At 43.8% G+C, this 21,882-nt stretch overlaps 1 protein-coding gene across 1 annotated transcript; it reads left to right on the forward strand.

Annotated features, from left to right (window-relative positions):
* Window positions 1-1,704: 1,704 nt before the first annotated feature.
* LOC128502910 (complement C4-like) lies at window positions 1,705-21,330 on the forward strand. Its single transcript, XM_053472861.1, has 41 exons — window positions 1,705-1,827; window positions 2,230-2,440; window positions 2,640-2,823; window positions 2,909-2,979; window positions 3,659-3,747; window positions 4,121-4,203; window positions 4,448-4,535; window positions 4,791-4,896; window positions 5,749-5,872; window positions 6,261-6,376; window positions 6,805-6,960; window positions 7,704-7,889; window positions 8,626-8,808; window positions 8,896-9,051; window positions 9,774-9,897; window positions 10,794-10,871; window positions 11,009-11,206; window positions 11,432-11,543; window positions 11,934-12,004; window positions 13,008-13,147; window positions 13,529-13,741; window positions 13,853-13,904; window positions 13,999-14,088; window positions 14,268-14,471; window positions 14,569-14,644; window positions 14,730-14,886; window positions 15,284-15,382; window positions 15,468-15,636; window positions 16,167-16,333; window positions 16,671-16,823; window positions 17,152-17,211; window positions 17,383-17,476; window positions 17,814-17,973; window positions 18,238-18,328; window positions 18,732-18,806; window positions 19,073-19,178; window positions 19,443-19,532; window positions 19,973-20,074; window positions 20,294-20,377; window positions 20,761-20,890; window positions 21,055-21,330. The coding sequence occupies exons 1-41, from the start codon at window positions 1,754-1,756 to the stop codon at window positions 21,194-21,196; spliced, it is 5,064 nt and encodes a 1,687-aa protein (XP_053328836.1). The 5' UTR covers window positions 1,705-1,753; the 3' UTR covers window positions 21,197-21,330.
* Window positions 21,331-21,882: the final 552 nt, after the last annotated feature.

The raw sequence follows: 21,882 nt of genomic DNA on the forward strand, positions 1-21,882 counted from the left end.
GGGAGGGCGCCTTATTCCAGTTCATATAAATCATCGGTTTGAGGGGTGCATCTGTGGCACCCAGAGCCCGGATCCCGTGTTTTGCAAACCTTGGAATAGTTCCAGAGATTAGGAAATCAGCGCTCAGCGGGCTGCCAAACGAGAAACATTCCTCGCTGCTCTCAAACTGGGAAGACGAGGAAAGAGAGGGATATTTTTGTTAACATTTTTAGTAAAACAATTTTTACAGAAATTTAATGAAATCTGGGGGAAAAAGTTAGAGAAGGGGAGAGATAATGAGAAAGGAGGGAAAGATAAAGAGAAACGGGGAGAGAGAATGAGAAAAGAGGGATAATGAGAAAGGGGAGAGATATGTATGTGTGTATGTGTATGTGTGTGTGTATGTGCGTGTGTATGTGCGTGTGTGTGTGTGTATGTATGTATGTGTGTGTGTATAGGTATGTGTGTGTGTGTATGTATATGTGTGTATGTGCGTGTGTATGTGCGTGTGTATGTATGTGTGTGTGTATGTATGTATGTGTGAAGTGTGACAGAAAGGCCGGTACAGTAGTGGATGGGCGGTATATACGCCCTACTCTGGCTAATTTTGTGTGTCCTTATGTGTAAAATTAAAGTCCCAGGGAAAGATGTTGTTTGACTACAAACTGCATTACTGGCAGTTTGCAAAACATGGTAAGGGTCCCTGGGGCAGAGCATCTGGTAGAGCAGGGTGGGCCAGTGCTCCAACAGCACTAATTGCTGTTTTGATCCAATCCAGAGTCTGCATTCTGGACAGGAGCTCCACAGGTGTGGACTAAACAGCAGCTCACCTGTGGTTGATTAATTAGCAGGCAGAGGGTAAAAGGAATTGAGCCTGATTCAGAGGGGAAGGCCATTGTTATTCCAGCTGGGAGAGCTGAGGAACTGAGGGGTGGTTTCTCTCTGAAAAGCCGTTTTGATGGTAACTTGTGACTTGTTGGAAGGTGAATGTTTGGAGCTGTTTTGTACTAAGTCAGTGCTCAAGCAAAGACTGTTATCCTGTGCTGCTTATAACGGCTGCTGTTTCTTCCTGTAAAATAAACATTGAAACTGAGCTGGATGTATCCTGGGCTTCATTTACCCTAGAAGACTGTGGTAACAACCAAGATCCTTGACAAAAATCCCAAGGAAAAGGGAGGCCTGTCGCAGTATGTATGTATGTGTATGTGTATGTGTATGTATGTGTATGTGTATGTGTATGTGTATGTGTATGTGTATGTGTATGTGTATGTGTATGTATGTGTATGTATGTGTATGTATGTGTATGTATGTGTATGTATGTGTATGTATGTGTATGGGCAGGCGTGTGCGTTTATGTAAGGTTAGTGTAAATGTGTGTATTTTGACAGTTTACCTGTTACTGTTACTATTTGGGGCCTAAGGGGTATGGAATGATTCGCACATTTGAACCCAGGGCAGTATTTAGTATTGTTTTAAATAAAAAATAAATAAAACTATAGTGTCCATTGCTGAGCCCAGAAACCGTGAAAAATGGAAAACTGTCCGGGATGAACGGTGTCCGGGGCTATCTCTGGGAGGCATGGAATGTGGATCCAGTCTGGCTGATATTAAGCAGCTCCAAATCTTTGTTTCTTTCGGTTTCTATTCCCGCTGTTCTTTGATCCCCGTCTCCCCCCTCACCCTCTCTGTCTCTCTATTTGCCCATCCTCTAATATTTAACTGCCTCTCTCGCAGTCTGTCCTCCCACATCTCCCTGCCTTCGGCCCCTACGGACATGGCAGGGTCTTCTCTCCTACAATGTCTCCTGTGGACGGTCGTCTTTGCAGTGACCAAGGGGCAGACTCCTGAGTAAGTTCTAAAAGCTTCTAAACCCCATCGCAGCGTCTCCGCTTTCTCCTTCCCTCCGACGCTCGCTGTCCTTACACCTCTGTCTCTTGTACATTGGTCTCTTAGCTACGGGCAGCGGTGTTATTATAGGGCACGAGGGGTTAAAGCAATGATGGAATATAACAAAAAAATAGTTTCTGGGATATCCTGGATCCCATAGAAAATCCCAAGCAATTCACCAAAGGGGCATCCAATAAGTTTTCTTTTTTGACATCTTCGGTATGTTAACCCTTTATCGACCCTTTATAATATCACCCTGGACCCCGTAATTTAAAAGCAAACACATCATTGCCATTTGCTCGGTTTTTCTATCATAAAGTTGCCCCCCCCTCACTGGTTCTGACCCCCTCTCTTCTTTTGCAGCTTCATGATTGCGGCCCCTCGTATGTTGCACGTGGGCATTGCGGAAACTGTCTGGGTGCAGCTCCAGTGGCCCCAGGGCTCGAAGCCCCCCAGCGGCAACGTTAATGCGGACGTCGTCCTGCGGAATCAGATCACCATGAAGGACTGTTCCAAAAAAGAGACCATTCAACTCAACAGTGGGAACGATTATACGGCCTCAAAGAGCCTGCAGGTGAGGAGCAGACAATGGAGTCAGGGCCACCTTCCCTATAAGCCACACGACACAGGAGACATCTTCCTTAAGGGATGTTCTTGCAGCCCAAATTTCACCAGCGGTCCCACCGGTGGACTCCGGACTACTTTCTACCAAAGTTGCCGCCGTGTGGTCGCTTTTTGCTCACGATCCGTGTCCTCCCTCTTTATTCCCTTAGCTCACCCCACAACTCATACAATTCTGTGAACTCGATCAGATGAGAAGCAGCCGATATGTTCAGTTAGCTGTGGTAAGCAAAGTATTTGGCTCGAAGCCCAAGGTGGTCAACATCCCGGTGTCCTACAAACGCGGTTACATCTTCATACAGACAGATAAGAGCATCTACACACCCAAGGAGACCGGTGAGTGTCTCAAAGAGAGCTCCTCGTAACGCTGCCTCCAGGCGGAGTGGAGTAAGAGTAAACGTTTCGTGGCTTTCTCTTCCAGTTCACATTAGAATCTACACTTTGGATCACATGATGAGGCCAACAGAGGAGAAGATAACCTTCACCGTCTCTGTGAGTACGAATGGACCTGCCCAAAACCCAGCAGGCAGTTATGATTATATGGATACATATTTATCAATAATAATATATTAATAAACACAGAAACATAGAATTTTACGTCAGATAAGAAGCCTTCGGCCCCCCCAAACCAACTGCTTTAGTCTGAACACGGGTATCACATGTAGAAGAATAAACCCTGTTGGATTAATTACCACACGATATATAAGAATATAAAGAACTGTTCTGGGGAAAAAAAGTGAAGCAATCTGCATTTCGTTGGCTTTCGCGGTGATTGCTTCACATTTGGCAAGCGCCGCCGCCGCGGAATTAGTAAATAATGTCTCATTGTGTTTGATCTTCGTGTCTCATCAATCGGTTTCTGACACTGCTTCCTTGTTTGTGAAGAAATTACTATATGTTATCAATGTATAGATGTTTATGTAGCGGCAGATATTATGATAGTTCATCTATTTATTTTCACTAATTCCTTTTTTACTCATCTATAGTAACATTCTTTCACCTATAACATTCTAGAACTGTTCTCTATCTTTGTTTCTGTTTCCTCCTTTGTCGACGCACCCAACCTTCCACCTTGCCTTCTATCTGGTCTTCCATTTCTCTTATGTTTTTCCCCTTTCTTCTATCCCTGGCATTTCCCTCCTAATCGTTTCCCTCTTCCCTTAACGTACAGAATGCCCAAGATTTGCAAGTGAGAAAGGGAGAACAATTTTCTCTGAACTCAGTGGTGAAAGAAAGTCTTCTGATTCCAGATATCTCAACGTAAGTGGCCTTCTACAACCAGCTGCGTGAACTAAAAGTAGATTCTTTCTTGAAAAAGTCTTCCACTAAACTCTGCAAAACCAGGCAGTTTTGGGGCTTCCAATTAATATCAGACTGAAGGCCACTGATTCTCCAACCCTGGTTTAGAAGGTGGACCGACGCTAAGAAGTAGACCTCAGAAGTGAAGCCTTGGAGACCTCCTATTAAAATTTTAGGAGATCCTTGCCTCAAATAATCTGTCAATTGACTTAATGTTCTTTTCTTTGGCATATTTTAACCTTGTTCTCTTACAACCTCCCAAATCTTTTTTTGCCCCATGTTCCTTCTTGCTCTAGTCAGCCTTACTTGCCTTCTTCTCAACTTCTTTCCTCAGTCCTGGAGTCTGGAAAGTCTCTGCTTATTTCAAGACGGCTCCGGAATCAAACACCACGGTTGAGTTTGAAGTAAAAAAATACGGTGAGTCCCATTCCAAGAAGCAGTTTGTAAAGATAAAGCCCTTACATCGACTGTATACAAGGAGAACATGTCTCAAAATGCCGGGTATAAGTACTTTATATAGAAACAGGGTCATTTTTGTTTTTGATATCTCAAGTTTCTTAAAAAAATAAACTATTTACAATTCTTATCCCAAAACATAAGTTATCCGGAGCTAAATCGTCCGTCTAATATCCTCCCCAATCTCTGTTTCTGTCTCCCTCAGTTCTCCCGAATTTCGAGGTGAAAATTATTCCAAAGGTTCCTTATTTCTTAATTTCAATGGATACATTTACTGTCAACGTGAAAGCCAGGTAATAGTCTTAATGACATACATGTCTGGAAGGGGCCACCACTTGTACGCACGCGTTCTTGTGTTCTACACATTGGATATACAATTATACGTATCCATAAAATGAACCGGTAAGGGGATTAAAACCCAAGTAAAACGTAAGGCTTGACTATCTTGTAGAATGTTAGAGGAATAATATTTTCCATACAAAGATCAGCCACATCTTCTTCCTTCCACGGTTCTATGGAAAGTGTCTAGAATGTTTTTATTTTTCGAGGTATGTGTACGGAGAGGACGTTGTCGGTGTGGCCTACGTGCGGGTGGGAATCACAGGCAAAGATGGACAGCGGACTATTCTCAGTGGTCTGGAGCAACAAATTAAGGTGAGTAAGGAAGGAGGCATAAGAGCCGTTATCAGCAAGACCTGAAGGAAGACGTTGATGTCTATCAACGCTGGAAAAAAGTTGAGACTTGTTCCTGAACGTCAACTAACATGAAAGCAAATCTTCCTCATAATTACGGATGGTCTGGTGTGATAAAATCTTCAGGTTAACATCTAATTAACGTCAGATTTTTTAATAAAAATAATATTATTTCTACCACTTTGTGCATTTCCATCTGTGGCTTTTCCTTATATATCTTTGCTTTCTTACATGGTTTAGGAGAACCTGGTTTTATCCTCAGGTAGACGTTCAGGACATTCCATAAGAAAATATAAGGATAGAACCACACATTCACCTAATTCTTATGGAGCTTTGTTTTATATAAGCTAAAGAAATATCCAGAGAGATCCAAGTTTCATTCTTCATTGGATTCTGAAGATTTTACTGCATTGGTGAATGGGTGAAGGTCTTTCTGGAGACCATACATAGTCGGTCAATGGACCAGGCCGTCTAAACGCAGTCAATGGATTAATGTCTTTTTGGAGATCAAAAACGGATTAAGCTTCATTTGAGACCAAAACACCATTTCCAAAGAGACCCTATTCCAAATGTCCTTGGTCGATTGATGAATGGTTCTACATTGTTGGTCAAATAGTAAAGGTCCCTCTGGAGACTCAACATAGTTGGTCAATGGATCCATGTGTCGTTGTTGATCAATGGATTAAAGCCTATTTGGAGAACAAAATACGATTGGTTTAAAGCACCCCGCATACTTAATTCATTCTAATTGAATTTTGTTACATTAATTTGGGTTCTTTATAGGAGAAAACATAAATTCTGTCTGTCCCACAGCTGACTGATGGAGATGCGGCTATAACAATAATTAAGGAGGACATCTTAGAGAGGATCAAGCAGCCAGAAGATGCCTTGCTGGAGTTCAACTTGTATGTTGCGGCTAGTGTGATAGAGACCGCTTGTAAGTCTACTGGCCTCCTATAATTTTTGAGCTCTGTCCCTCCATCAGACACTTTGTGTCGCTGAGTATAAAACCCTTCCCTCTAGGACCGAACATGAGCTTCAAAGTCCACATCACTCCCCAACTTACCAACACAACTAATGTGAATTTCATATTCACCAAAAGCAATGGTGTATCAGAGGTGCTCATCATAAACTTGGAGGAACCCAACGTGGGGTCAATCTCTTGGGGTCAAACATTGATGCATTTTAACGTGTTGACGTTTGTACCCTACACATTGCTCAGTGTTCATTCATGCTATAGAATATACATACGTTTCCATTATTGTATTAATTATTTATATATTAATGGGGAGAGCCGGCCACAATCCCGTTTCTTCTGTTTATAGCTGGAGTTCTAGAAGAGAAGGAACTCACGTCCGTGAAGTTTGTGGCTTCTCCTTACCAGCTCGACCTGTCCAAAACCAAGAGGTATTTCATTCCCGGCAGCCCAACTCAGATAGTGGTAAGAAGTTCTTTTTTAGTGTTGTGTGATGTTTTCTGGTTAGCGGGATAAACACTGATTATATGACAAAATCCAAAAATGAATACTAACCAATAATTTAAAGCAACTTTTATGACCCGTCCATTAAAAATATTACACGAGAACCTTTATTACGGCTAAATATAAAATCAAACCTGTCGAGGAAAGACGTTCGTATTGTTACTGTGTGACTGGCCAAACCAACACGAGGCAAAGGCACCCCCACAACGTGTGTGAAGAACATGGCGCCCTATGTAAAAAAATCAAGAATCCGCTCAGATCGGGTGAATAAAAGGAATCACGGTCAGGGTGGGAGATGTATTCCAGTCGGTGGACGTTAGAGTTTTATTTTTTGGGATGCACGGGGCTCCCTCACTTCATGTCCTTCTCTCTCTCTCTCTTTCTCGCAGGCCGAGGTGTCTCACGTAGATGGTTCTCCGGCTACGGGTATATTTGTCACCCTCTCTCAGTCAAACGTCGAGAAGCACAAGTTTAAATCGGATGACAAAGGCGTTGTGACCTTTATTCTGAACACAAACCAACAAGACAAAACTTTGGACATCACGGTAACCGACACACACTACACACCCAATATCAAAGCATGGAAATGATTCACATGTATTCCCTTCCACCACCTCTTATCACAAGGACGTGTACCCACAAAGCCGTATGTTAGGAAGCTCCGTAGGGTTATCCATGGTCCACCGTAAAGTTTCTATGCCGCCTTTATAAACAGCTTTCAATTGGTTAAGACGTATGCTTCACCCAGGCAAACAATATAATATATATATATATAGATGTATCGTATATTAAATATAGCTATATATATAGTAGATAATAATATATAATAGCTATATATTAAATATCATTAGATGTATAAAAATATAAAATAGCTATATATTAAATATAGTTATATATATAAAAATATTTAATAGTTGTATAATAAATATAATTAGATTAATAATAATATAAAATAGCTATATACTAAATATAGTTATATATAATAATAATATTTAATAGCTATATAATAAATATCATTAGATTAATAATATTATAAAATAGCTATATATTAAATATCATAGATGTATAATAATATAAAATAGCTATATATTAAATATCATTAGATGTATAATAATATAAAATAGCTATGTATTAAATATAGTTATATTGATATAATATTTAATAGCTATATATTAAATATCATTAGATGTATAATAATATTATATTAGCTCTATATATTTAAAATATAGCTATCTAGATAATATATAATAATATATTTAATAGATTGGACATTTTCCTCTTTTGACAGATCAAAGCTGGTGAAGATTCCAGTTCCATGACTGAAAACATTCGTCTTTACTCGTATAATTCTAGAACAAACGGCTTTCTTCACATGAGTACCCCTAATGAGGTGCTTAGCATAGGTCAGACCATCCAGATCACGTTGAAATTAGTGGCTCCTAACCCCGGACGTGTAAAGAAACTCTACTATATGGTGAGCGGAGACAGATTTTTATCCTGTTTGTCTCTATAGAGTTTATTTTTTTACTATTTTCATTTTTTCTGTTCCATCTTTCTTATTTTTCTACTTCCATTCTCCCGGTCAACAGCCAACCTCCCGTCTGGTTCCTTTTTATTAGGCCTTTTTTATCTCATTTCATTTTTTCCCTTCTATGTCCTCAGAAAAAAGACTATAGTTTGTCAGATAATGGTATAACGTATCTGTGATACCCACCTCATCTGCCTAAACCACTTTCTATCCCAAACATGTGCCTGGCGTCCTTTTCCGCATCGTATTAAATATCCGTAACAATGTAACCGGTGGCGGAATTTTGAAATAGAATGATGGGAGTCAAGGGCCCCCAAAGATACTGAAGTTGATTGATGGGGTCAGTCTCTCTGGTTCCTTGGGGTACAAAAAAGGAAGCAATAAGAATTGTGATCCAATGCTATGACATCATACAAAAAGGCAGGAAGTAGGGAACTCATTGCATCAAGCCTCACAATGATTGGTCCTCTCCAGCCAGGCGTCCATTGTTTACAGATTAGTTTTATGTCCTTACGATTGGATATTGAGATTTTTGTATGGTAGAATGTGTGTTCCAATTACCCCAGATACCAATACCCCCCCTGTTCTGTGATGGAGAAGAAAGATGGTATTGTGTGGGGCAGCCTATCAAGGTGGGCTATGAGTTATTACGCCTTTGTGACCTCCTTTCTCTCTCGATTAGGTTCTGAACAAAGGTCAGACCCTCAGCCTGAAGTCTATAGTGATCAGTGACCTCATGCGTATTCAAATACCTGTGACCACTTCTATGATCCCCTCCGTTCGCGTCATCGCTTATTACTACCTGGGTTCAGAGATCGTCGCCAACTCGGTTTGGGTGGACGTGACTGATGTTTGTGAAGGGAAGGTAATGTACACATCTTCATTTAAGCAGCACAGATAATGTATGTAATGTAACGAGGCTGCGGAACCTGACCTATCTGTCACATCACAGTTGCTGATTAGAAATGGTGATGGTGGAAAAGACATTTCACCACGAGGAGGCTTCGAGCTGGTGGTGGAAACAGACGGGACGAGCACGGTGTCTTTAGCTGCAGTGGACACGGCTGTTTACGCTCTTAATTCCAAGAACAAGCTGACACCAGACAAGGTGAGCCACTATCTGCTTTCTTATTTGTATCAGAATCCAAAAACCCCCCATCTATAATAATATGTATCCACGTGTTACTAAAGATGTAATTGTGTTTGGTTTGGGCCTTTGGGGCAAATTGACTAGAAACAAATCATTTCGTTTAAATGGATCTCCTGTACAAAATTCAAGAAATCAGAGATAATGTCGGCAATCTAAGAATGGGATGATGATCTGGATCAAAGGCAGACTGTAATTAATGTAATAATAATAATAATAAATGTAATAAGTAAACAAAGGTATTTATTATCTGTTTGAAAAGGGATTTCTTTCTTTTGCTAGCTATTTATGTAGTTAAGAGTGGTATTCAGAAGTATAATAATTTGTTTTACTTACAAAATTTCATTTATAAAGACATTATTGGGGCTTTTAGGGCAGTAGAACCCTGCAATACCCTCATACCCAGCAAACATTCTGAGCTCCTAGAAAAGAAGGGCATCAGGGGAGGAAAGATGGACACAGGGGAGGAAAGATGGACACAGGGGACGAAAGATGGACACAGGGGAGGAAAGATGGGCACAGGGGAGGAAAGATGGACACAGGGGAGGAAAGATGGGCACAGGGGAGGAAAGACCTTCATCATATGCTCCTTATAAGATGAATAACTCAGGTATGGGTATGCTGGGCATATAATTCTAAATGTAACGATAGAACGAGGATGTTCATCATTCTGTCCACTCCAGATGTTCAGAGCAATGAACGCTTATGATCTTGGCTGCTCTCCGGGTGGAGGGAAGGATTACAGAAACGTTTTCATGGACGCCGGGCTGGCATTTGTTTCTTCCGCAGGATACAGTGATATAAATGGTGAGGAGCACATGGAACGCTCATGTTTTAAGAAGTTGGTCCACCCTGTAAACACTGATTGGAAGTTTATTGCTGTAGATCTATGTAACTGCTAAAACACCATACACTTATACACACGCTAACACACATGCACTCACACTCACTGTAAGGCCACAAACTGATACATACACGCACACACACTCTAACAGCATACACTTTTAAATACACACACACTCTAAAACCATACACTAACGCACACTGACTCCAACACCATACACTGACACACACTGACTCCAACACCATACACTAACGCACACACTGACTCCAACACCACACACTAACACACACTGACTCCAACACCATACACTAACACACACTGACTCCAACACCATACACTAACACACACTGACTCCAACACCATACACTAACACACACTGACTCCAACACCATACACTGACACACACTGACTCCAACACCATACACTAACACACACACTGACTCCAACACCATACACTAACACACACTGACTCCAACACCATACACTGACACACACTGACTCCAACACCATACACTGACACACACTGACTCCAACACCATACTCTCTCTCACTATACACTCACACACACACTCAAGTACCATGTATTTACATATAAACGCATACATACTCACTCTTCCTCCACTCTCCCTACATTGGTAATGGAGACTCTGAAGTTGAAGTAACTTCAGCCTCGAGTCTCTGGAGATAGTCTGTGGCTAAAGGAGGAAGCCTCAGAGTCCCCATCCACCGCTGCTCACCAAAACCTTCAGTCCCTTTCACCCCCTCCTAGAGAGGCTCCTGGTGATCAGTAGCCCCAGTTCTGTCTCTCCGCTCCCTTCTTGGCCATCTCTCTGTATCAACCTCTAATTTTTACTTGCAGAGTTCGGATGCAGAGTTCAGGAACGTCAGAAAAGATCACCAAAGGCGCAGGATCCCACAGCACTCGCGAAACAGAAAGGTAAAGCAGTCGCGCTGCCAAAGACTGAACTCTTGCGAGCTCCTAGTTTCTGACTTGTTTTCCGCCGCCGTAGCGGACCCTTACTGACGTGGGGCACTGTGTACGGGCACCGGGCTAAGTGGTCTTCTTTTCTGCAGTTCACTCGTACTCCGCGGAGCTGCAGAGCTGCTGCCGGGATGGGATGGTTCTGCTGCCTCGCCGGATGAACCAGGACTGTAATAAGCGAGCTGGCCGCGTGCCGTCTAAGCCTTGCCGGGATGCCTTCCTCGAGTGCTGCATCTACGCCGGGAAACTGCGCAAGGACAATAGGCGCAAAACCTCAGGGGTTGGGCGAAGTAAGACATGATTTGGGTTTATGGCAGCACTCAGAGTGTTACTCAAATTGCTTCCTCTCTGCAGAGACTCATACTCATACCTGGGATCTCTCCGGGTTTTGCCCAGAGACTCCGGGAGAGGCGCTGTGTATACTATGGGCACCCCCACTGTCTGGTTAAATTGCTGATTGTTTTTGATTGGTCCAAATTAATAATCCCTTAGTGTCTCTGCTCTTTTGTTTTCAGCTCAGGGCATGGAAGAGGAAGTGGAATTCACCGATGAGGATGACGTCCAACTTCGTTCCTACTTCCCAGAGAGCTGGTTATGGAGGACGATTAACGTGAACAGAGAATTCAGGTGGCGTATTTATCCATCCCCGCAAAAAAGGATGCTTAGTACGTGGTGTTTAAAGCAGGACTCCGCAGGAGAGATGAAAAGTTCAGCTCCCTGACTTCACAATGCATTATGAAGGGCCGGCCCCCGAGGAGCACCTCCCATATGAAGAACTGAGCTGGCCCTGGATAATGCACACGAGATAAATTAGAGGGTTAAACACAGAATTTTAAGGCAGGTGAGAACCATCTGCTCTGTCTAGTCTGCGGTAGGAACGTCAGCTCTCCAGCAAACTCCCGTTTTAGTGAATAAAGGCTTATTTTAGACAAAGCGACTGAAATAAAACTGGGGGATAATTTTTAAAAAGACGAGTGGAGCCATAAAATATCTGTTTTTAAATCTCTCTCTCCATAGAGAAAAGATTTATGTACCAGACTCGATCACTACCTGGGAGATCCAGGGAGTAGGGATGTCTCAGGGAAAAGGTAAGAATCACTCCGCAGAGCATCGCGCCACTAACCCCGCTGCAGAGCATCGCTCCACTAAACCCGCTGCAGAGCATCGCTCCACTAACCCCTCTGCAGAGCATCGCTCCACTAACCACGCTGCAGAGCATCGCTCCACTAACCCCTCTGCAGAGCATCGCTCCACTAACCACGCTGCAGAGCATCGCTCCACTAACCCCTCTGCAGAGCATCGCTCCACTAACCCCACTGCAGAGCATCGCTCCACTAACCCCGCTGCAGAGCATCGCTCCACTAACCCCGCTGCAGAGCATCACTCCAATAACCCCGCTGGAGAGCGTCGCTCCAATAACCCTTCCGCAGAGCATCGCTCCAGTAACCTCCCTGCAGAGCATCACTCCAATAACCTCACTGTGGAGTATTGCTCCAATAACCCCAATGTGATGTAAGGTCATAACACAAAATGGGCAGAGAGTGACATCATATGTCTTCAGTAAAGTAGGTTGAGGAACTCCACAGGGAAGAAGCATTTAATACTCCCAATTTATTGTTATTATTATTTGTTTTTCCAACAACAGACTTAGATATATAGCAAGGAATTTTTACTTTACTTAAAGGGTAGGAGATAAGTGGAACAGCCTCCCAGCAGAAGTGGTAGAGGGTAATTAAGTGAGGGAATTTAAACATGTATGGGATCAGCATATGGCTCCTGAATCTAAGACAAGACCAACGACTGCATAAGGTTTGAGTCTCTACAGCAGGAAACTGTTGTCAGATTGTATGTTTGAATGTATATTAGTGAATACATAGGTTGCTTTGTGTGTTTTTGCACATAAGGGCATGTGATTTGTTCAATCGAGCTTACCCTTAACTCAACTGAACACTCAACTTTGTCAGAAGGGGCTTGTAAAATACTAAACTAACCCTTCTCCCAGAAATATTCCTGCAAAAAACAGAATTTGGAGAATGTGACAAAAAACACACACAGTGGAACATGACGCCGTTAACTCTTCCCTGTCTGCAGGTTTCTGTATCGCGGATCCCATCAAAGTCCGGGTCTTTAAGAACTTCCATATCTACATGAGAGTGCCGTACTCTATAAAGAGGTTCGAGCAGATCGAGCTGAGACCCGTTCTATACAACTACAACACAAATGACATAAAGGTGGGCGCACTCCTTCTGTATCTTCTCCTCACTCGCACTCCGTGGACAGGCAAGTTCTATCTACACTCAACCCGTAGAGCTTGCCTACTCGTGGTAAATTAACTCCTGGATAGCTGGCATATTATGAGAGCTGTAGTTGGAGTCTGGAACAGCCTCCCAACAGAGGTGGTAGAGGGTAATACAGTGAGGGTATTAAACATGCATGGGATAGACATACGGCTCCTGAATCTAAGACGAGACCAACGACTGAGTCTTTACAGCAGGAGAAACGGGCGACTGGACGGGGGCCGAACGACTTTTCTGTCTCAGTATTCTGCTGCTGTTTTCTCGTTGAGCTCGCTTTGAGAACGTTCCGGATCTTTCTCTATCCCCCCTGTGCAGGTGAAGGTGTATATGGAGGAAACGGAAGGCATCTGCTCACCCCGTCTCCCTGAACCGGCGTCGGACGGGCAGATCGTGACGGTTCCCGCAAGTTCGGCCCTCACCATCCCCTTCGCTGTTGTACCCATCGGAAAGACCAACGTCCCGGTGAAAGTGATAGCCTTGGGGGAGAATGGTTTCTCCGACGGCGTGGAGAAAACTCTCCGGATCGAGGTGAGGAGATCACGTCCGCCCTGTCTGGTCTCATTCTAACCCCTCTTCCAGTCCCTCCAGAACGTGACGTCTCTCCTCTCCTGGAACCGTCTCTTTCTCTCTCTATTTCAGAGAGAAGGTGTCTCAGTTCTCGAAGAGAAAACCTACATAATGAATCCTCGAGGTAGGAAACAAACCCGTCTCTCATCCCCGCCGATTAGAGCGAGCAGACCGGTAATCCCGGCGAGATCACCCAAATTCCCTCCTCTGTCTTTTAGACTCCGCTAGAAGCTCCATCACCATAGATGACGAGTTACCTACAAACATGATCCCAGACGGGGAGTTCCGTTCCAGCATCAGAGTCAGCAGTAAGTGGAGCGCTCGCTCACACTCGCTTTATTTCTCGTTCATCACTCTTTTTCACCATGTCTCGGTAGTCTCTTTTCTGTTCTGCGGAGAGAAGGGCAGAACCCCCTTCTTTAATTTGCGTTTCGTTATCCTATTTCTAACTCTTCCCCTTCTTTCTCTTCTCTCTGACACGCCGCAGTGGACGTCACGAACGCCATGATAAATAAAAGCCTGAGCGCTGACGGGATCAGTCGTCTCATCCGGGTCCCGAGGGGATGCGCCGAGCAAACCATGATCCTGACAGCTCCCGGGCTCTACGCGCTACGGTACCTGGATCAGACCGGCAAGTGGGCCATGTTACCGCCTGACCGTAAAGACGAGGGCCAGGAACTGATGCTCCAGGGTAAGGAGTCCAGTTTGTACTAAATTGGTGATAAGTTTAAAAAATATATATTTTCAAGACATGGGATGGCTTATTTTCATAAGTTTGTCTTCCAAAGGATACACGAGGATATTACAGTTTAGGAAGTCGGATGGGTCGTATGGAGCATGGATTGGCAGAACGAGCAGCACGTGGTGAGATAAATATTCCTCCTCACTCATCGCCTGTCTTACCCAAGAGTTTATACATTATTACCCCCCCCCTGTCCTCTTGCCCCAGGCTCACGGCCTTTGTGGCCAAGGTGATGTCTCTCAGCCGGAAGTACGTAGATGTTGACGTGAACGAGATCCGCTTGTCCACGGATTATCTCTGCAGCATGCAGACCAGCACCGGAGCTTTCCAAGAAAAAATGCCAGTGATTCACCAAGACATGCAAGTAAGAAAATGCCATTTTCCCTCCATTTTCTTATAGATGAGAAGAGGTTGACCATTAGGCAATCTTGACTACTCACCTGTAGCCCATGGGCCAAAAAGGTCATTACAATTTATTTTTTTACCTTAAAATAACCCATTCTCTTCTCTCTTTAATGTATTTCCCGCCCTCGAATCTCCTACAAAGCCTACGGGCTGATGGCTGCCTATATATTGGGGGGGTTTTCTTTACCCAGTTTCTCTTGGAAGGCAAAGTAAAGCGCGGCTTGGTCTCGGGACTTCCGCCGGCTCTTGGAATCGTTAGACACTCGGCGTGTTCTCGGTCGTGCTGGGCTCGAGGTGAACGGGAAGCTTCCATCATGGCTGTCCTCTTCCTTTCTGTTTCCTCTCTGTCTTCGTAGGGTGGAGTAAGTGGTACCGACGCCGAGGTGTCTCTCGCAGCCTACGTGACCGTGGCTCTCCACCATTCCCTGGACGCCTTGTCTGACAACACCAAAGTGGTACGGAACCGGCGTGCACGTTTCCATAACGACGCACAAGCACCGATTTCAACTTCATTATCTCACTTTTGTCCTCGTTTTATAGAAGTCCGCCATACAGAAGGCTGTGGAATACCTACGTGTTAAGCTGGACTCGCTCTCGGAGCCGTACCCTCTGGCCATTACCGCGTACGCCCTCACACTCGCCTCGGCAGACCCGGTTTTGAAGGACAAGGCCTACACATTGCTCATTTCGAAACAGCAGGGAGACCCCAGTGAGTAATGTTCTTCGTTACCGATATGCCTTCCACCCCCCCTCTACGTACTTTTTAATTGGTTTTATCTTTGAGCGAAAGCTTCAAATTCGAATTAAACATCAATCGCAGAAAAATTCTAGACATTATGATCATTTTCCTGTAAAAAAAAATGAAACAATTAATCTTTTGCAAAGTTTTGGCAAAATGACCCATTTATCACCTGTTTTGCCGTCATTCCTTTTGGGGTTCTTTCTATCACTTGATGAATTTTCTTCTTTTCTTATCGTCTGCTCATTCGTCATCTTTCCTCATCTTATTATTACAACTCCCAACCCCTTCCTCAGTTTTACTCCCATTAGTGTCAACGCTCCAAGCTCACTCACTCTTAGTTTTAGTGGATCCAAGTACACACGTATGATGCGGAATAACGTAAGCTTCCCGAGACCACAGCGGTCCCTTCTTGAGACAGAGCAATATCCATTTGTGTGCTTATTTAACCAGAGAGATCTCTGATTAACAGCCCCCACCCCCGACTCTTTTATTCACAGAGAAGAGTGAGATGTTTTTCGGACCCCGAGGTAGCGCTCTAGCAGTAGAAACATCATCCTATGCCCTCCTGACTGCTCTTCTCCGTAAGGACCTGTCCTCTGCTAATCTCATATACACCTGGCTTACCGAACAACAGAACTACGGCGGAGGGTTCAAATCCACCCAGGTGGGCAAACTTTCTTAATAGGAGGAAGGATAAGACAGGGGGAGGAACATGCAGGTGATGCCATGCAAGACGAGATGACCCAACTATTACACGGACTTCATTCTTTCAGAGAAGACGGCAGCCCTACACGCATGTAGGATTGGGGATATAGTGAATCAGCTGGCCCAAAATGAGACACAAATAATTGATTTTCCAAACTGTCCATTTTTTGGCTCAGATAGTAAATAGATTTTGTCATAAAATAATAATAATATATTTAGAAGAATGAGAGTGGACAGGAGTTGGTGGAAGGACAGAGGATATTAATCATTCCGTGTCACGCGTCTGTTCATTTTAGGACACGGTGATGGCTCTTGAAGCTCTCTCTGAATATCTGATTCTCTCGAATAAAGAAGAACGAAATTCCATAGAAGTGGAAATAAATTCTTTGGAGAGGCAGCAGAAACAGAAGTTCTTCCTGAGGAACGAGGACAGCGTACAGGAGGAGCTGGTAAGCGGAGAAGAGCGGGTCGGAAAAACACAAGATTGGGAATTAAGAGGAAGATTAAAGAAGGAGGGGTAGATAATAGAGCAAGATGTCGTGAAGGTCAAAAGGGGCTACAAAAAACATGAGGACCATTAGTAGAATATTATGGAATTTTACAAAAAAAAATAGTAAATAAAAAGGAATATTACAGAAATATTACGGAATGTACATAGAATCAAAGTTCTCTGGAATAGAAACCTTGAGAAAAAAATGTATTGCTAATAAAAAAAATGGTGTCAAAATGAAGGAGTGTGAGGTGAATGGAGAATATAACCCTTCTCTCTTTATCCAGAGGTCCATGGGAACAAAATTTGGTATAAAAGTCTCTGGAAAAGGAAAAGCAACCGTTACAGTAAGTATTATCCTAAAGCATAACTGGAAAAGAGAATGCAGAGTGAAGCGAGGTAGAGAGCGTTGGAATGCTTTGCGTTATTTTGCTGCACGCTTGTCCTTGTTTGTACGCGTGATGTCGGGATTACTGTCGGGATTACTGTTATGAGCCTGTCTGTGACACTGTTGTCAGGTTTTGAAGATGTATAACATCATGCAAATAGAGAACGCGACCTGCTCAAAACTGGGGCTTGAAGTGACCTTGCTGGAAGTGGATGGAAAGTTAGGTGAGTCACCTCAAACGACCCGTGTTCAATACTCCTCTATTATTCCCTAATGGAGTGTGGTCAGAGAATCAGGAGATGGACGTGGCTTTTAATATCTCTGTTGGAGTCCCCTGTGGTCTTGGTCACGTCGGATTGTGACGTTTAGCTATACCTCCTCCTCCATTGTCTTCTCTGTAAATGTCTTTTCCGCATGAGATGCGATCCTTTTGCTCCGTCCCCATCAGCCTTAATGTTTCCTCAATGGATGGTTGCTTCACCTTGCTCCCATCCTCTTGCCCCATACCAATTCCCCCGTCTCTCCGGAAAACACAACTGACCCTCTGCCTTGTACCAGCAGAGTCCATAGACGAGGACTATGAAGATTACGACTACGAGGACGTGCAGTCAGATGAACCCATTGATGCCATCGGTTGGCATGACCTGCGCAAGAGAGCGCGGAGGGAGGTCTCGCGGCCAAAAGCAGAGGAGCCTAAGGTGTCCTACCAAGTGTGCGTATGGTAAGGAAAACAGATTCTATTGTCTGCTTTTCCCTTTGTCTCACTTCTTATTGTCTCCATCTCAGGGGTAGGCATCAGCATTGCGCATGGTGGACATTTACTGGGGCCCGTCGTGGACAATTTAATGATCTTCAATGGACCTTCGCAACCCTTGCCATGGACACTGGTGTCCTCCTCGTACAGACACTTTGCCTATCCCTGACTTTTCTTTTCCTATTCTACCTCTTGTTGCCCTAATGTCGCTAAGGTTTGTCTGTATTTCAGGAAGAAGCCAGGAGCTCAAATCGCAGGAATGGCTATCGTGGATATCACATTGTTGAGTGGGTTTGAACCCAACACGCAGGACCTAGACAAGGTAGGTTCGGGTCGTGAAGGAGAAGAAAATGCCTATACTTTTAATGCAATAGCACCTAAGAGCCTTAGGTGGTCTCACCCATTTATCTTCCTCTTAGACAGATGTCAAAGCAGAGAGTAACTTGGGCTGTATCCTCAAGAAATGTTAAGTGGTCTGTAGGTTCTTCTGTTTTGATATATTTCTACGGAATAGTTCTATTCATTGTAACGGAATCACGAATATTGCTATAGGATCTTCATTGGATTCCAATGTCCTACGAGCAAAAGAAGTACACAAATATCTGCATCGCCGTTCAGTTTTACTTTTATTATTTTATTATTTTATCAGTAGTGGTGTTATAAGCATTATTAGTATTTTTAGCGTTATTAGTATTATTATTACATGAGTCTTATGTTTCGGACAGCTGAAGACAAATTCTGAGCGGTACATCAGTCATTACGAACTGCAGAACGGGAGGCTTCTCATGTATTTTGATAAGGTAAGAGAGAGGTCCAAGGAGCGGTGGGATGGGGGCAGCGGGATGAATAGTAAGGGGTATTACTATAAGGGAAATAAGAATATATACATAACATATAGTGGGATTCGGAACGTAAGCACTGATTCTGACACCATCGCTGTTATCGCAGCTATCGGTTTCTCCTCGGGGTTTATCGCTCCTTCCATTGAATATTAACCGTTTTCTCTTTGTATGAATCCCTTCTCTTTTTCGTTGTTATTTTTCTCCCGTCTATCCCCTGTTCCCAGATTCCGGATACAAAAGACGAATGTGTGGCTTTCGAGGCCATTCAGACCATACGCGTCTCCCTCCTACAACCCGCGTCCGCCGTTGTCTATGATTTCTATGAGCCAGGTAGCCACCGTACCCAAACGATGCAAACTATCCTGAATCAGCGTTAATCTCCCTCCACGGGCTGGAAACTCATTATAAAGAGAATTACCAGACGGCAGATTCTAGAACCGCATGCGCATCCCTAGCCCTGCTACACCCTACACGTATCGTATATTATGATATTCTTCCCGCATATCGTTAAGTTGTTTAAAGCCCTCTTCCAGGATCCGTTGGAACTTTGGAATCAATAAGATCTGATTGTTAACCTCTTTCCCGCCTTTACAGACAAACGCTGCACAACATTCTATGGAGCTCCCCAAAAACCCAAGTTCATTAACACCCTTTGTGCAGGGGATGTGTGTCAATGCGCGGAGGGTGAGTACCAAAGGCTTCACGATCGAGACAATGAGACTAACGAGACATCATTATTAATACTGACCGGTTCATCTGGAGTTAGGAAGAGACGTTCGTCTTATTGATAGAACTTCGAGGTACTTCCTACTGCCAACATCTCAAAAAAGCCCGATATCTGGTGGATTCCAAAGCTTTATGGCTCTTACCGCAAAGAATGTATTTCTTCGTTTAAATTGGAAAATCCATGAGCTCTTGGTGTCTTTGGTTTGGTAATTTCAGTTCGCACAATAGCCTCTCACACCAGAAGCTTGGACACACAGATAGCCACAAGACTCAATGCTTGTACCACCAGCGAACGTATTTCTCATTCTTACTGAGCAATAAAGTAAAATGCTTGGAACGAGCTGGCTTGGTCCTGGAGACGCGGGAGATCTCACTTGTTGTTTTATAATCCAACGCAGGCGCCTGCCCGGAGAAACGATCCGTGACCCACAAGGGGAGGCCCGAGATGTCATCCAAAGACCGGGAAATGTTTGCCTGCTACAACCCCATCGTGATGTATGGTGAGATGAATGAGAGGGCTGGGGATTTGGCAGAACGGGGGGTATCAGACAGTTCCAAAGACCCCCCTCCCCCCCGCTCTACCGAGGAGAAGAAATAATTAAACTCCAGAAAGTTTTCAGATGAATAAACCCAACGCTATACTTTGTTATAATCTTTTTACTAGAATTAGATTAGAATTTTTTTCAAGAGCACAGATGAAAAGATGTTTTTTCTCTCAGGTTACAAACTGAAAGTGGAAGACATTCAGGAGCAAGATGCGTTCCTGGTCTACCAGACAAGGATTCTGGAAGCATTACAGAAAAGTAAGTCATGGTTCCGGAAGGCATTGCCATTGTCTGGAACGTGTATCCTTTAAGGGTTTTCATCCAAACTCCTCAGCTTTTTTTGTGCCGTTTGGCCGATTTGCATGTCGGCTGATTTGCTCGAAAACACAGATCTAGAAGCAGATTTATCTAGGGGTGAAGTCCGTGTTGCTATGATGAATGAGGCAAAAAAGCCTCATTCATCATGATTTATACAAAATCGTATTCCATAATCCTTCTCCTAAACAGATTGTTATCCTGAGGTTCTTTTTGGGGATGTTTATCTACATAAAGTCCATCACGCTCATTCATGACCACGTAACTTACTGAAATGCTCAGTAAACGCAAATCTAAAACCTTTATTGGCCGCTTTTCAAATCTAGACGGAGATGAAGATCTTAAGGCTGGCGATGTTCGGTTTTTCTACCAGCGAAAGTCATGCAAAATGCGCTTGGGGAAATTGGAGTATCTGATAATGGGGCAAGACGGAGAAACCAAAGATGCCGAAGGCCGGTAAGTTTGTAACAAATTGGGGTTGCCGGTCTTATGCCTCGGACTTAGTTCTAAGTCGCCCCCCCTTTCCATGTCTGGATTTTCCCTTTTCTTTTTTATAAACCTTATCACTTATTATTATATTATTTTTGTATAGATGGTCCATGTTGCCTCCTCTCTTTCAGGATGAGATACTTTCTGGAAAGCAGTTCTTGGGTCGAGGGGCTGCCCGCCCCCCGGACATGCGCTGCCACTCGCTTCCGGAACGCTTGCGCCGAACTCAACACCTTTATGGAGAATTACAGGGCAAACGGCTGCCAAGTGTGAGCCAGCCAGCCGGGCTGCGTTTTCCATACGTACATTGCTTTTTTTTTGTTTTTAATCCCCACGTATTGGGATAATAATCAGTTCCCGATCACGCATTTATCATGATAGTTCCAATAAACGTATTTTATACTTTAGATTTGTCTGATTTCTAGATATTTAAATCCACAAATTAGCAAAGAGAGTTGTGAAATAGTCCTTCCCTCCCGCGGACCTTAGACACGTAATAATGATGCCAAAACTGTACGCACTCAACATTCACGCGTGTAAAGACGACACGGAAAGGCAGGGAGGTTTATTTTTTAGATCATCTGGGTTTAATCTAGAACTCTGCAGGTCGTCTGTAAGCTCACTGGCCACCGTTGGGTGAAAGACCTCGGCCGATGGGAGGTTAAGGGTCGTTGTGGACAGGGTCCCACGCTCTTTGACGCCTCTTGTGATACATGCACGCGATGAACGATCCAGCGAAACACAAGGCATGGTTGACCATGATGGCGCAAATGCCCAGGTAAGCGATGAGGGCAAATCCGATGTCTCTCTTCTTTTTGCACTTGCACTTACACTTGCCAAGCGCTGGAACGGGGAGAGAAGAAACATCAGAAACACAACCCTGGAGAGGGACGCGATGGACACTGACCGGTGAAAGCATGGATAAAGAGACGGGACAAATGCAGAATCTCAGGGCCTTG

Source organism: Spea bombifrons, chromosome 8, assembly GCF_027358695.1.
Source record: "Spea bombifrons isolate aSpeBom1 chromosome 8, aSpeBom1.2.pri, whole genome shotgun sequence".
Lineage (NCBI taxonomy): Eukaryota > Metazoa > Chordata > Amphibia > Anura > Pelobatidae > Spea > Spea bombifrons.

Coding starts and splice junctions, on each gene's coding strand:
- LOC128502910 (XM_053472861.1), top strand. CDS start 1,754: ATGGCAGGGTCTTCTCTCCTACAATGTCTCCTGTGGACGGTCGTCTTT. Junction 13,905..13,998: donor CTACATAATGAATCCTCGAG/GTAGGAAACAAA, acceptor TCTGTCTTTTAG/ACTCCGCTAGAAGCTCCATC. Junction 19,179..19,442: donor CTATGATTTCTATGAGCCAG/GTAGCCACCGTA, acceptor CCGCCTTTACAG/ACAAACGCTGCACAACATTC.